At 42.8% G+C, this 16,422-nt stretch overlaps 2 protein-coding genes across 4 annotated transcripts in view; both read right to left on the bottom strand.

Annotated features, from left to right (window-relative positions):
- The window catches only part of cdh19 (cadherin 19, type 2), a 337,720-nt gene that overhangs the window by 204,023 nt on the left and 117,275 nt on the right, over positions 1–16,422 (bottom strand). The window lies entirely within an intron of this gene.
- On the bottom strand, positions 8,517–15,096 carry LOC130908611 (dermatan-sulfate epimerase-like protein). Its single transcript, XM_057824223.1, has one exon. The coding sequence runs from the start codon at positions 14,744–14,746 to the stop codon at positions 11,144–11,146; it is 3,603 nt and encodes a 1,200-aa protein (XP_057680206.1). The 5' UTR covers positions 14,747–15,096; the 3' UTR covers positions 8,517–11,143.

Below are 16,422 nucleotides of genomic sequence, written 5' to 3'. Positions count from 1 at the left end.
ACAGAATGTGGGGAAAAAAAACAGAAAATCACATTGTTTGATTTTTAAAGAATTTATTTGAAAATCATGGTAGAAAATTATCATTGTGTCTATACCAAAAGTTCATCTCAATACTTTGTTATGTACCCTTTGTTGGCAATAACGGAGGCCAAATGTTTTCTGTAACTCTTCATAAGCTTTTCACACACTGTTCCTGGTATTTTGGTTCATTCCTCCATGCAGATCTCCTCTAGAGCAGTGATGTTTGGGGGCTGTCGTTGGGCAACACGGACTTTCAACTCCCTCCTCATCCTGTGGCGTCAAAATGATAACAAGAACGGGGAGCAAAAATCCCAGAACCAAACGGGGGGACCTAGTGAATGACCTACAGAGAGCTGGGACCACACTAAGGGGCCGTTTACATGGTGACTCTCCGAGAATACGAAAAATGTCAAATTTGCATTTGCATTCGCGTCTCCATTTGAACAATGTCGCGATTCCGCATGAAAACAATGTAGTATTCATGCCAGGCCCTAGGGGGCAGTGCAGATTTACTGGGCGACAGAATGATGCACTTTGACCCCATCAAGCTCCCTAAGCCCGGAAAAAAAATATGCCCGCCCACTAAAAGCAATCTGATTTTTCTTTTGTTTAAAAAGGCACAAAAATTGAAACGTTCAACATACGTATTTAATTCATAAATATTATTAAAACAGTAAATTAAAGCCAACATTCCGCCATATTTGCTGTTTTTAATGTTTAGTAGCACTGCTGCGCTCGCCCAATGTGACGGGTACGAGTGACGCGGTCTCGCGCCGCAGGAGCCTTTGATATGCATGCCGAGGAAGCCCCCCTCAACCCCCCGCAATCGGATTCTTCCACTTTAGAGGCAGGATTCAGATTTTTTTGTCTTCGCCGACACCATATGCACGCGAGGCGAGTCCGCAACTCAGTCATTGCGTCTTTGTGTCGCAGAGTCGCCATGTAAACTGCCCCTAACAAAGGCTACTATCACTAACACAATGCGCCGCCAGGGACTCAAATCCTGCACTGTCATACGTGTCCCCCTGCTGAAGAAAGTACACGTCCAGGCCCGTCTGCGGTTCGCTAGAGAGCATTTGGATGATCCAGAAGATGACTGAGAGAATGTGTTACGGTCAGATGAAACCAAAATAGAACTTTTTGGTAGAAACACAGGTTCTCGTGTGTGGAGGAGAAAGAATACTGAATTGCATCTGAAGAACACCATACCCACTGTGAAGCATTTGGGGTGGAAACATCATGCTTTGGGGCTGTTTTTCTGCAAAGGGACCAGGACGACTGATCTGTGTAAAGGAAAGAATGAATGGGGCCATGTATCGAGAGATTTTGAGTGAAAATCTCCTTCCATCAGCAAGGGCATTGAAGATGAGACGTGGCTGGGTCTATCAGCATGACAATGATCCCAAACACTCAGCCAGGGCAACAAAGGAATGGCTTCGTAAGAAGCATTTCAAGGTCCTGGAGTGGCCTAGCCAGTCTCCAGGTCTCAACCCCATAGAAAATCTGCGGAGGGAGTTGAAAGTCCATGATGCCCAACGACGGCCCCAAAACATCACTGCTCTAGAGGAGATGTGCATGGAGGAATGGGCCAAAATACCAGCAACAGTGCATGAAAAGCTTGTGAAGAGTTACAGAAAACGTTTGGCCTCTGTTATTGCCGACAAAGGGTACATAACAAAGTATTGAGATGAACTTTTGGTATTGACCAAATACTTATTTTCTACCATGATTTGCACATAAATTCTTTAAAAATCAAACTGTGATTTTCTGTTTTTTTTTCCACATTCTGTCTCTCATGGTTGAGGTTTAACCATGTTGACAATTACAGGCCTCTCTAATATTTTCAAGAGGGAGAACTTGCACAATTAGTGGTTGACTAAATACTTATTTGCCCCACTGTATTTTACATCATGTCCACCCACAAGGGTTGCCTCGATTACCGTAATTTTTGGACTAGAAGCCGCTACTTTTTCCCCCTCATTCTTTGAATCATGCAGCTTATAGTCCAGTGCGGCTTATTTGTTGATTTATTTGGGTTAATAGGTAACACTTTATTTGACAGCGGCATCATAAGACTGCCATAAGACCGTTATAATTATGACATGACATTATCATGGGCATTAATGAATGCTTATGACAGATGTCATTAAGTGTCATCCGGCAAATTATGTCACTAACCCCATTTATATCCAGCTCGGATCTTTTACATCCATTCAAAAGAGAGATCATTTGCCGGATGACACAAAATGACATCTGTCATAAGCATTAATTAATGCTCATTGCATTGTCATGTCATAGTTATGATAATTAATGAAACAACTAGAACAGTAACTGAAGAATTACCACAGAACATGAATTTTGATTTGTTATTTATATCTAACGCTTCAATGCATGCTAGGAGGCATGTTGGTTGACAACAGTGTTGACAGCAGGTGGCACTGCTTTAGGTTTCTTGAAGCAATGAAGCTTTGCAGCCAATTGGTTCAAAACTTCATGGTGGTTCATTTTGGTGGTCTTATGACAGTTTCATGATGCCGCTGTCTAATAAAGTGTTACCGGTTGATCTCTTTTAGTGCAAATATCTCATAATATAGTGAGGACAGCTGCGGCTTATAGTCCAGTGCGTCTTATCTATGAACAAATGCCTTTTCGTGTCAAAATTGGTTGAAGCCAGCTTAAAGTGTAAAAATTACGGTAATTGACTAATCGAAAACTCATCGAATAAATCGACAATTATTTAATGAACTTTCAATTAACTGTTTCGAGATATTTGAAGTATTTTAGGGTCAATAATATATTTTTGACAACAAATAATCTTATTTATTCACATTTTATTCACATTTTTAATAGAAAAAAAGTATCTTATTTTTTGTTTTTAAATTTAGAATGAAAAACAATGATGTTAGAAGAAAATTTAAGAGATATATTCACCTTTTTAATAATAATAATACAAAAAAAGAGAAAAACTAAATACTCTATTTTTAAATTTTTTTAATTTAAGTACAGATACGCGGCAAAACAAATTAAGTAAAACCACAATTATCTAAGAAAATAATTCCTCAAGTAAAAGTACAAAAGGACTTGCTATATAATTTACTTTACAAGTCAGAAGTAAACATATTTATAAATAAAATAAAATTGACTGCACTGTAAACAGAACAGTAAATACAGTAACAAAGTACTTTTACTTCATTACATTCCACCACTGGAATGTTGACATTGCTTACTCAAAGAAATTGATAGATGCAAGTCAACACATGCATCTGCAGGTTCCATGGGGGGGGGGGGTGTCAGGATTTAGAAGGGGTTATAAACATTAGAGTGCTTATTAGATATATTCATTTCGATTTTTCATTTTTACAAATTAGAAAAAAAGATTCCATTTAGGCCTTATTTCTCAATTTTGGGATTCTCTGACAATTGCTTCATGTTGCGGACCTTTATGTTAAACTGTTTAAATTGTTTTCAATAAAAAACAAAAATTAAATGTATATATTTCTAAATAGAAATATATTTTGGAAACTAATAATAATAAAATTGTCATTTAAAATTTTTTAAAAATGGGAAAATAATTTTAAGAACATAAATGTTTATAAAAATGTTAAAAATTAATAAATAAATAATAATACAATTTTGTCTGCTTCACAGCGCTAGACATCCAATCCATTCGAACAGAGGTGTCCAACCTCCCCGGTCCAAATAGACTGGACGCGTATCGCCGTCATTGGCACTGAAACATGATCATTCATAGCCAGCAACCACAACGAAACATTAAAATGAAACCATTTCAAACACTACACCCCTTATTGATAAATCCCCTCGAAAATCATTTCCAACTTAATCAAATCTATAAATCTGCTTCCTCCGACTCATGAATGTATTCATCTTTAGCGCCAGCAGGTTTTTGCTGAGCCCGGCATTGCGACTTTATTTCCAAAAGTGTCTACCTCATCCAACAGGGTGTAAAATTGGCACCCCACCCGGGGGAAAACAGAAAAAAAAAAGGGCTTTCGATTTTGCTGGTTTGTGCTAATAAAATTGCCCCGTTTGCTTTAAATGACACCAAAAATATTTTTGGAAATGCACTTATTATGGTTCTTAAGATATTACAGGATTTAAGGGATGATGTCATTCAGCGCCCCCAGTGGAGCAGATTTTTTTTTTTTTTTTTTTTTTTTAATTTACCCAAATGGTATATCACTGGACGAATAAAGTCGTATGTTTATGTAATGTGGTTTATTAATAAATGACCTCAGGAGAATTTTTACATATAAATCTAAACTTATACTATACAGTGTATCACAAAAGTGAGTACACCCCTCGCATTTCTGCAGATATTTAAGGATATCTTTTCATGTAACAACACTGACAAAATGACACTTTGACACAATGAAAAGTAGTCTGTGTGCAGCTTATACAGTATAATAAAGTTAATTTATTTCCCCCTCAAAATAACTCAAAATACAGACATTAATATCTAAACTTCCCTGGCAACAAAAGTGAGTACACTGCATGGGAACTACGTACATCCCTAAATGTCCGAAATGAGTACTGCTCGTCATTTTCTCTCCAAAATGTCATGTGACTCCTTACAGGAGTGCTGTCAGCATTGCTGCAGAGATTGAAGACGTGGGGGGGTCAGCCTGTTAGTGCTCAGACCATATGTCGTACTCTACATCAAATTGGTGTGCATGGCTGTCACCCCAGGAGGAAACCTCTTCTGAAGACGGTACACAAGATAGCCCGAAAACAGTTTGCTGAAGACATGTCAACAAACTATGGATTACTGGAATCATGTCCTATGGTCTGATGAGACGAAGATTAATTTGTTTGGTTCCGATGGTCTCAAGCATGTGTGGCGGCGACCAGGTGAGGAGTACAAAGATAAGTGTGTCATGCCTACAGTCAAGCATGGTGGTGGGAAATAACCCCCCACCCCCACCCCACCACCACCTCTTCAATCTCTGCAGCAATGCTGATAGCACTCCTGTGACAAGTCACATGACATTTTGGACGGAAAAGGACAAGCAACACTCAATTTGGACATTTAGGGATGGACATAGTTCCCATGCTTTGTACTCGCTTTTGTTGCCAGGGGTTTAGATATTAATGGCTATATTTTGAGTAATTTTGAGGGGAAAATAAATTAACTGTATTACCGTATTGGCCCGAATATAAGACTGTTTTTTTTTTTAAATTGAAATAAGACTGAAAAAGAGGGGGTCGTCTCATATTCTCGGTCTAGACATTGTACCCATTCACAACGCTAGATGGCGCCAGATATCATTGAAGCGATGTTCTGTCATGACAGATCTCAGCTACTCTCAAATTTAACCAGTTTGCATTATTTTATTGCAATGTTTTTCCTTATTCAAATTTGTTTCAAGACTACAGTTACAGTTAGACTTCACTTTGATGGTTAATGCAGTTATTGCAATTTTGTTGTTTTATCACAATAGATTGGTTTATTTACATTTCAAAAACCAGAAGCCATTCATTTACGAATGTGATTGCACTTTAGTTTACATATTTAAATGTTCAGATATTAAGATTTGAATGAGGCAAAATAACATGCTTTTTCTCTCAAATATATTGTTACAATCATTTGTTTCAGATGTACTGTAATCATTTTCTGTATAAAAATTAATTTGGTGTTCAAAAAGTTTTTTCAAACTTAAGTCTTGAAAAAGAGGGGGTCGTCTTATAATCAGGGCCGTCTTATATTCGGGCCAATACGGTATATAAGCTGCACACAGACTACTTTTCATTGTGTCAAAGTGTCATTTTGTCAGTGTTGTCCCATGAAAAGATGTACTTAAATATCTGCAGAAATGAAAGGGTGTACTCACTTTTGTGATAGACTGTATATAAATGGATCTTTTTGCGTGTATCGGGGTGTGTGGAGGTGCGTTCGTTCCCTATGGACTCCGAAACGGCTGGGCGGATTTTGACGAAATTTTAATCTGTTGTATTTTTTGTGTCTGGGAGTGATCTTAGATGGGTCTAATCTCTGTAGGTCTCCATTTAGTGAGGAAAATTAAATCAAAACTCAAATAATTAGCATTGAAAATCCCTTGTGTGGAGGTCACAGCGCCGTCTTTTAGGCAAAAGAAGCGTCTCAAGCGATGGCAATGTCGCAGGTGGCTTTCAAACTTAATGCTTTCATGTACAAATTTACATGTGCTGTGATGATACGTTGTTGCTTTGAGTACTCCACAACAGGATGCTGGATTTAAAAAAAAAAAAAAAAAAAAAAAAAGTACAATTTTCCGAAATATTACTAAGGAATTCATTTTGGCCGGATATTTATACTGTAGCAAGTGTTATTTATTATGTGTTACGCCCGCAGTGGTTCATGGGTAGTTTCGGCAACCATGACAGAGTGGTGGTTACCGTCGTTATATTCTGGTGATTTCAGTTCGATAAAGGCGGTCTAAGCAAGTGTGAAACATAAAAACTGTCTCATAGTTCTCCACATCCCTTGCAACAATAGTGTACACAGTAATGGAAAAGTGATTTCGCGTTAACCCCTTTATGGTGTCCTTTTACTATTACTACATTACAGCTGCATCACTAAGGAAAGTATGTTCTATTTATTCGGTTGTATTGCACTCACGTTACACAAATCCGAGCAATGCTGCTAGTTACTTTGTAAATGCAGGGTTGGAGCTACTGTACATAAGACGCACCTACAAGTGATTAAAAAGAAAGAAATGTTTTCCAACTTGCGGAAACATGTAGGGGCTTCTTCAGGTCAACTATTTGCCTGAGGTGCTTACAAGCTACAGCAACTTAAAGTTGTCTGTCTTTTATAAAGAGAACAAATGCACCTAATTCATCATTCAACTGTACCCAAAAAGATTATTATCAACAGATTAACCATTACGGTGCAATTGACGTTAATTCACCCCTCCAAGTCAAAATAGACGTCTCGCATCGTCAATGGCAGCCAATAAGATAAATAACTGCTAAAAACACATGCATCCAAATAGGACATATTTAAACAAAGCAAACTTTACAATCATGATTTAGATTTTAAAATTTTATTTCCCATAATATCACCTTTGAAATTCAACCATTGCAGTTAAAGGCCACGCCCCAAAAGCGCACAACATGACGCGCCCGCAGTGTTGCCTCCCCCCTCCTCAGCACATCATTAGATATCTGATTGACCGCGGCATAAAAAAAAAAAAAAGGGGGGGGGGGGGGGACGCGTTTGCCTCCGCGACGCCTCATTTGTGACATTTTGCAGATTAATACGGGCAACAGACTGAAGGGGGATGCTCTGGAAAATTGCTTTGACTGGAAATGTGTCACGGCTGACAGCAAGTCTCCTATTTTTTTTTTTTTTTTTTTTTTGATCCCCATTAAACACTTTCCTCTGATCTAATTCAATAAACGCCAGGGGGAGTTTGAATACTAATCATATGCACATCCCTTCCCTTTGGGTGAAACCCACAAACACTTTGAACACTCACAAGCCATGATAGGAGTATATAGTACATTAATAGTCCCGCAAGTCAAAAGTGCACAAACAGTCGTGACATCTTACGGAAAAAAAACATCAAAAATACAATCCATGAAGCCATTAAGCCTGTTTTTAAAGGGAAGTAGCACTTGGTAAAATGGCCGAATGAGTTTTATGCATTTTGAGACGTCCTCAGGTGTCAGATAGGTTGCCACAAATAGTCTCCATTATTCAGGGTTTCCTCCTGTGCCTTATTAGCCAGGCAGGCCGCCGGGCTATTAATGTGCTACAAACAAAAGTATATGATGGATACATATTTAGGTAATTGTCAGCAAATTGAAAGTAGTTTAACTTGGAGCCGTTAACAGTCCCTCAGAACGAACTAAAAAATATTTTTCATAAATTTGGATCATATATTTACAGTGTATCACAAAGTGCGTACACCCCTCGCATTTCTGCATATATTTAAGTATATATTTTCATAGGACAACACTGACAAAATGACACTTTGACGCAATGAAAAGTAGTCTGTTGTGTGGCTTATATAATAGAGTTAATTTATTTTCCCCTCAAAATATAGCCATTAATATCCAAACCCCTTGAAACAAAAGTGAGTACACCCCTTAGAAACTACGTACATCCCTAAATGTCCAAATTGAGTGCTGCTTGTCATTTTCACTCCAAAAAGTCATGTGACTCGTTACAGGAGTGCTGTCAGCATTGCTGCAGAGATTGAAGAGGTGGGGTGTCAGTCTGTAAGTGATCAGACCATATGCCGCACTGTACATCAAATTGGTGTGCATGGCTGTCACCCCAGGAGGAAGCCTCATCTGAAGACGATACACAAGAAAGCCCGCCCATCTCATCAGACCATAGGACATGGTTCCAGTAATCCATGTGCATTGTTGACATGCCTTTAGCAAACTATTTGCGGGCCCACCTCTTCAATCCCTGCAGCAATGCTGACAGCACTCCTGTAACGAGTCACATAACATTTTGGAGGGAAAATGACAAGAAGTACTCAATTTGGACATTTAGGGATGTACGTAGTTTCTAAGGGGTGTACTCACTTTTGTTGCTAGGGATTTAGATATCAATGTCTTTATTTTGAGTTATTTCGAGGGGAAAATAAATTAACTTTTATATAAGCTGTACACAGACTACTTTTCATTGTGTCAAAGTGTCATTTTTTTGTTAGTGCTGTCCCATGAAAAGATATAAATATCTGCAAAAATGCGGGGGGTGTACTCACTTTTGTGATGCACTGTATATGATCACTTCTTTTCAGGGAAGAAAAATATCACATTGTTCAAATTTCATGCATCAAATATATGAATGACCAACTAGCTATAACCAAGGTCAGGAGTTTGCAACCCATGGCTCTGGAGCCCCATGCGGCTCTGTATTATATTGAATATAAGATTATGGGTTTCAAATTTATCCTGCCACTTGTGAGATTTAAGTAAGAAATTTAACTTTCTTATAGTAGGCAGGACAGGCTCAGTTTTGTGTGTTTGTTAACAGAATACTCACGTATGAATTCACCCACTATGTAAAGTTATGGTTACCCACCAGGAGATGTACCGCCAAGTCGCTGCACCATTCCCAGGAGCAAATACGCGACCTCACTTAGTTCAGCTCATTAATTCACCAACTATGTAAAGTCATGGTTACCACTAAGCCTTTGTACTATTCACAGGCGCAAAGGCTACTAAAGGGACTCAAATATGCAACACCGAATACATACAGTATACACAGTATGTATATATAAAATCGTGCTGATGCAATCATTTCAAATGTCTACAGCAGGGCTCCCCAAACTATGGCCCGCGGGCTGGATAGGGCCCGCCTCCACGTTTGGTCCGGCCCCTGAACAATACCAGAGAGCATTTTGATTTTTTTTTTTTTTTTTCCCAATAGCGTTATTTATTTCCTGGCTTTTTTCTGTGAAGAACCCAGAGAGGGTTATTTGGTTATTTTCTATTTAATTAATTGTGGTATTATTACACTATATTATATTATATTATATTACATTATATTATTAGGGCCCGAGCGCCAACATGGTGCGAAGGCCCTATTGTTCTGCAAAGGATTATTATTATTTTTATTTTATCTACTTTTGTTCCGTGATGAATCCAGAAAGGGTTATTTGATTGTGGCTTTCTGAAAAACAATAAATTTATACATTTAGGCACTCCTGCAATCGTCACACTTTTTCTGTTACAAACTGACCCCGGCCCCTCATCAGAGAAGGGAAAAGTTATGTGGCCCTCACAGGAAAAAGTTCGGGGACCCCTGGTCTACAATACTTGTACGTGCGGCTCCAGTCAGGGCCGGCCCAGGCCATTTGGGGGCCCTAAGCAAAATAATGCAAAGGGGCCCATATTTTTGGCCCACCATTTCGTCACAGTGTACTGTGAACCCCATACATACAATCCAACCCATACGTCCATATTTTGTATATTAATCCGATTTTGTTGCACTGCATACTTCAAGCTTCTCACCCCAAATGATTGTCAGTACTTACAGTAGATAGTGCCAAACCTTCTTCTAAAAGAGGAAAGAAAGAAGGAAGAACTTTTATTTTTTTAAGCTTGTACTCAAGTATGAAAACTCACAAAAGTCAAATGAAGCAAACTGTAGTAAACAAAATAGAATATAAATTAAACAATTGCCAGATTAGGGGGCCCCTAGTGGTCAGGGGCCCTAAGCAGCTGCATAGTCTGCGTATAGGCTGGGCCGGCCCTGGCTCCAGTGATGTCTTTTTTGTGGAAAGTGGGTCAAAATGGCTCTTTGAGTGTTAAAGGTTGCCGACCTCTGACCTAGGTTAACATTTTTTCCCTTCCCAGCAGGCTTTGCAAGTTTTCTGCGGGAAACCCGGTTCTTGCAATGAGTCAACTAATTGTTTCATATTTATATAACTCTGGGGTTAAAATTTTAACTGGAAATGTGCATTGGAACAAAAGACTAGTGAGAAAGTTTTCCAAGATAAAAATATTTCACTTTGACTGTGGCTCTTTTCACCCTCCTGCTGTAAATTTAACGGGGTTTTTCCCAATTGACGTCCAATCCATTTGAATTGGGAGGTCGTTATAGTTCAAATGGATTGGACGTCTACCGCCGTCAATGTCACCCAATGTGTTATTGGACTGGACTATCAAAATAGTTGTCGATAGTAGTTAGCTTTTTTTAATCCCTTCATTAACAGCATATTTTCTTTCACTTGATTTTTTTCCCCACTAAAATTTGATAATCATGACCTTCTTAACAAACAATAACATTAAATCTGATGTCTGATACCTACATCACTTTAATCCCACTCACATTTTTCCTCTCTGACAACTAAGGACGCCCAACAAAACACACCTTACCCTTGACCAAAAAAAAAAAAAAAAATCCCCAAAACCATACAGAATCAATAAATACTTTCATCACACGCCTCCCGAAACAGCAGCATTAAAAACAGATGCTGACGTCACAGATTCAAAGTCTCAAAGACTCAAAGTTGGTCCTTTCTTACTAAGACAAACAATTCTGCTCGACACTCAGTAAGTGAATGACAAGCTCTTGCACATTCATTTTAATGTAAAATGCCCCCATTTCTTGTAGTATGTCAAGTTTCAAATCAGTGCAAACATGGACAGCAGTGTAGAGTTATCCGGGAGAGCGTCCGTACCCGAGCCGCTTCATGACGCCCCCGCAGACGTCCTCCACCACCCTCACGTCCCGTCGCGGCATTTTCTGCCGCCACACCGCGATATTAGCCGGCGATATGTCCCCCTCGTACTGAAGGTTGTACAAGTTGGTGGAGGTGGTGAACGCCAGCTGGTTGAGGGCGGCGGGTGACACCGGCACCCCCAGGAATGCATGGATGCGCTCCGCCGTCCCACGCGGGGAGTTGACTACGTCCTCGAAGCGCACTTGGAGGTAGGAGTCCTCGGGGAGGCTTTGGCTGACCCGTAACGCGGCGGCGGTGTGGGCGAGCCACAGGTGAGCAAGAATCAGCACCGGGTCACTCTCCCCGCGGGACAGCAGCCGTCTGAGGGTGTTAAATTCCGGCGCTTCGCTCGGGCAGCCGAGCGTAGCTTCCTTGAATATCAAGGAAAGGTGCTGAGGGATGTTCTTCAGGGAGTATAAGCTGGGCTCACTGTTATACAACATGAGATAAATCCACGCACGAGGGTCCCTCACCACATAGAGGGTCTTCAGAGATGGCCCGACGACTTCCCGTATGAACGGAAGCTTCAGCGTCCAGCTCCCGCTTCGCATGTTCAGAACAACGCGACTGTTTGGGAACTCGGCCGTGTGGCGTCTCAGCTCCCGGATGTACTCCACGTCTCTGTCCGAGGTGGCTCGCGGCTTGGCTCTCGACTCCCCCGCCGGCTCCCTCCGCCTGGATTGCTTCTTTTTGTCCGAATTGGAGGCACCACGCTGAGGCGGCCAGTTGTGTTCGCTCTCTGCCAGCTGAATATTCTGCAGATGCAGCTTGGTGTTGTGGACCAGCGAGTGGAGCCAGCCTTGGATCATCTTAAAGCGTCCCTGTCGGGCTTCGGATCGGGACCACTCGCAAGCATCCACCAGAGAATCGAACTCAAACTCTGTCTCCGGGATGTCCAAGTGCTCGGTGGGCACCCGGATGTACACAAAGTCCGAGTTGTTGTAAAAAAGATGCTTGAGGATCTCCGCGCCGGAGCCGGGTAGAGTCACGATAAGAACCGTGGGGAGAGGGAGCTGGCGCTGCTCATGCAGCCGCGCTTGCAGGTCACCCTCACTTTTCCACTTGACACCACACAGCAGCCGATCGCAGCTGTTAGACACAAAGAGAAGTCCGGCTATCCACAGAAAGAGGACAGCGAGCAGGGCGTAGCGCATCAGCCTCCGAAGCCTGAAGCACACGTCGTAAAACTTTCTCTGCATGGCGAGGAAGGCAGCGACTCCGCAGAGGATTAAACCCGCCATCACGTTAAGCGTAAAAGCAAAATCAAAAAGCTGATTGTCACCATTCATATGTTTAGGGACAGCCTGCGTCCCGACGCCGAATCGAGTGATCTGGTATCGATCCTCCACCTTACAGTGACCCCCGAAGCCTAAATAAGCCGACCTCGCCCCAATGTCTTTGTAATTTGTCGCTATGGACACAGTAGTCTCTGTGTTATTGATCATCAAAGCTATTTTTACACCATTTTTGCCGTTATCTACAAATTTACAGCTCGACAATTTGACATACGGTCCGTGGAATACATAAGCTGTCCTGCTAACAGTGCCATACATTGGGAAAGTGACATTCACGTACTGAGTCCACCTCTTTTTAAATTCAGCCGCCTGTTCCGCCTCCTGTATACGGGTGTCCGGACTATAGCCCCCGCTCTCAAACCAAAACATTTTATAGTGCGCGTCCCACACGTCCATCATTGCGCCGTTGTAACGGTCCATGAACCTGAACGGGACATATTTAAAGTCAATGTCTAGGTTGTGGAAGAAGGCGCTGAGCGACCTGACGGGCGAGTCGGCCGCCTTCTCTACATGATCTAAAACGAGAAGTGTTTGAGAATTGAGCAAGACCAGAGCTCTGTACACACTTTTCAACTTCATGGCAGACGAATATGCTGACACAGCTTCCCCGCTGGTGAACATTGCGTCCCCGTGAGCTGACGCCACGATCACCTCGCCGCTAGTATCGCCCACCCCTTCGTCATTCCAGCGCAGCCACTTGACGCACTCGCCCAGCTGACCCTCCCACGGATCGTTACACTGACTCGTAGGCGACGGTGCGAACACCAGCACGTTGTTGAGATAGCTAAGCTTTGGTCCATAAAGTGCTTCGGACACAAACACTTGCCCGTTAGGGGCAAAGGTGAAAGAATTCTGGTCTGGGTGCTCATGACCCGGGTTAAAACTGTTCCAACCTTGCACCCAGGTGTATGGTTTTTCATGGACGATGTCGTAGACCGCGCGGCCGCCCAGCTTGCCAGATTTGAACGAAACAAAAGTGTTACCCTGACCGCTGGGCAGCCCGGCACCGTAAGTCACGACGCCCCAGTTGGAAAAAATGTGTAAGTTGGCTTTGCCGAATCCACGGGGAGGCTGCGGGGACAGGCGGGCGTCGTACCAAATGTACTCTGTGTGAAGCGTCGCCCAGCGCTGCGCCGACGACTGTCCCATAGGGCCGTCCTTGGGTCGGTGCTTGCGGATCTGCTGAGCCAGCCAGTTCCCCGTGCCGTTCCTCAGCACAAAGGTGTCGAGGAACGCCAGTTGGCTCTCTGGCCCGTAGAACCAGTTGTAGTTGGAGTCGGCGATGCCCACAGACCTCTGGAAGCCTGGTAGAAGAGTGGCGTAGTAGAACCAGAAGTGTTCCATCAGCCAGTGGTTCTGCGTGTTGTCGATGCTGAAGTGCCGCTTGGCTATGAACACGTACTGCGTGATGGACTTGGCTGTGTAGCTCCCGTATGCCACTCCTTCATCAAGCGTTCCGTCTACTATGTGGTTGAGCAGGAACATAGTTTTCTCCATGTAGTTCACAGCCACTTGTTTCCAAAGCATAGACTCCGGGTCATCGTGAGAGCCCACTACGATGGCCCCGATCAGAAGCGCCAGTACGTTGGTGGTCTGGTGATTGTGAAGGTACTGCCGGCCCCAGCCTCTATACTTAGAGAACGAGTACAGAAGCGCCGTTTGCGAGCGGATCTTCTTCAGGTAAACGTCCCGCCGACGTACATCCAGGTAGGCGTAAATGAAGTCGTACGCCGTGGCGAACCCCGTGAGGGAGTGTGCCATAGGGACCTCGTCATGGGGCGCGCTTGTTACCTTCCAGTTGATGTACTCAGCCATCCTGTCCATGAACTTAATCAGGAACTGCAGAGCGGTGGAGTCCTCGGGGCACAGCAGGCAGTACAGCGCCAGGGGAGGTAGATTGTTACCATAAATCTCGTTCCACTTGCTTGTAAACTCTTCATGCTTTGCGGGCGGGAGGTACGAGGGTCCGTTGGACAGCATGGTGAGCGCGGCGGCACGGATGACTTTAAATATGTGGCTGTGGCTGCCTAAAGACCTTTGCCTCATTTGCTGTAAGTCCCCCGGGCCGAAATAAAGACCCGGGTGGGAAAACGCCGCCTGCTTCTCAGCCACTCGCTCCCCGGCCAGCTGTACTTGCAGCAAATCATCCGTCATAACGTCTCTGTCTGTTGCGTTGAGGACCCCAGAGAAGGCTGCTCCCACAGCCCAGAGCGGGAGCAGAAAAAAAGCCCAGTTAAGCTCCATGCTGGGGTTCACTTAATTAAAAACATGGAATGTCCTATAGTGAAACCCAGGAAATATGGGGGGGGGGAAGTCTTTGTTGATGGGGAAAACTTCAGTGCACTTTCCATATGTTTGCACATGGATAATAAAGAAACATGTCCTGACGCTCTCACGCACAAAAATCCACTCGTTGCGCAAACATCCGTCAGCCCCAGTCCGTATCCGGTCCACAAAGGCACCGCGAGGAGCCCGCGCGAGCATCCGGCGAGCGACGCTCCCCCGCGGGCGACATCGCTCGCGTTTCCCCGTCTGCGCAGCTTCAAGTCCGGGTGCTTGTCAGACCTCAACTCGTGCTGAAGCCCCCCCCCCCCCTCCCTCTTTCTACTCTCTCTCACTCTCTCCCTGCGTTGCAACTCCTCCTCTCAGGTCGGAAAAGGGAGGAAAGTTGTCGTCACTCCTCAAGTATTCCCATTTTTTTCCACATTGTGAGCAGGAAATCAACCTCCCCAGATGAGGATGAGGAGGCGGCGGCGGCGGCGGGTGATGACTATTCCAGAAGATCCACGCATGCAGCGGAGGTGTTGTGTCGACGTGCGCTGTCTTGACACACGCTCGCGCACGTACATATGTGTGCAGACTGCGACGTCGTCCTGCCGTTGTTTAACATTGATTTTTTTTCCGGGCGGGTGAAGGGAAAACGGTGCAATGAGTGGCCGCTAGAGAGCGCTGTGGCTCCAATAGCGCACTCTCACTATCTCTCTAACTCGCCCAATCGCGATTGAGTATTAAATCCAGAGCAGAATCAAACAAGTGGTGGTAAAATATTGTGAGAAAGCTCATGCTATTGTGTAAAAACGAGGAGAATAACAGCACGTACTAAAATAATTCCTTTCAGTTTAACTCAAAGTGGGGTTCTGTAAGAAAAAAAATATTTAGGAATATGAATCAACTGTAATGTGACAGATGAACAATGAAGCAGTTTTGTTTTCTGTGTGTGTTTGAGAATAAATGGATGATTAATTCTTTTGTTTTCTTTGTGTTTTGGCAGGAAATGTCACCACTGGCAACAAAGCTCATTGAGTGCAGTTGACAGCAGGGTGGGGACTTCTGGGTAAGATTTACAATACATTATGATTATCTTACAATATGGCGATACAACAGTTAATGGTACATAGGTGAGGAAATCGATCAACTAATAAAGAGAAAATCTGTTTCTAAATGGAAAAATATCCATCTTTATTTTCCGCACTGTTGTATACAGCAAGATCGTATTATTGCAACATTTTTGTAAACAATTAGTGTCTTTCTTAAAACCCTTAAAATCATGCAACGAGTAATTGTGAGAGAATCCCCAAATTTTGAAAATAAGGTCTTCATGGAACCATTTTTTTCAAATTTGTAAAAAATAAAATCAAAAATCAAAGTAAATATATGTAATAAGCGCTTTAATTTCAATAACCATTGCTAAATCCTGTTTTTTTTTTTCTCATGGAACCTGCAGATAGATGTGTTGACTTGCATCCATCCTTTTGTTTTTAGAAAGAAATGTCAAAATTCTTGAATGAAAGTCTCAAAATCATGAAATTCTGAGAGTATCAAATGTGATACATATGGCTGTAAAGGGCTAACTCTTTGACAATGACAGACGTTCAATTAATTTAAGCTGGCTTTGAATGCTCATGTTTCCATGCCATTGA

The sequence above is a fragment of the Corythoichthys intestinalis genome, chromosome 20 (genome assembly GCF_030265065.1).
Source record: "Corythoichthys intestinalis isolate RoL2023-P3 chromosome 20, ASM3026506v1, whole genome shotgun sequence".
Classification (NCBI taxonomy): Eukaryota; Metazoa; Chordata; class Actinopteri; order Syngnathiformes; family Syngnathidae; genus Corythoichthys; species Corythoichthys intestinalis.
The sequence above is the reverse complement of the archived record's forward strand: the minus strand, read 5'-3'. Positions and strand labels throughout refer to the sequence as shown.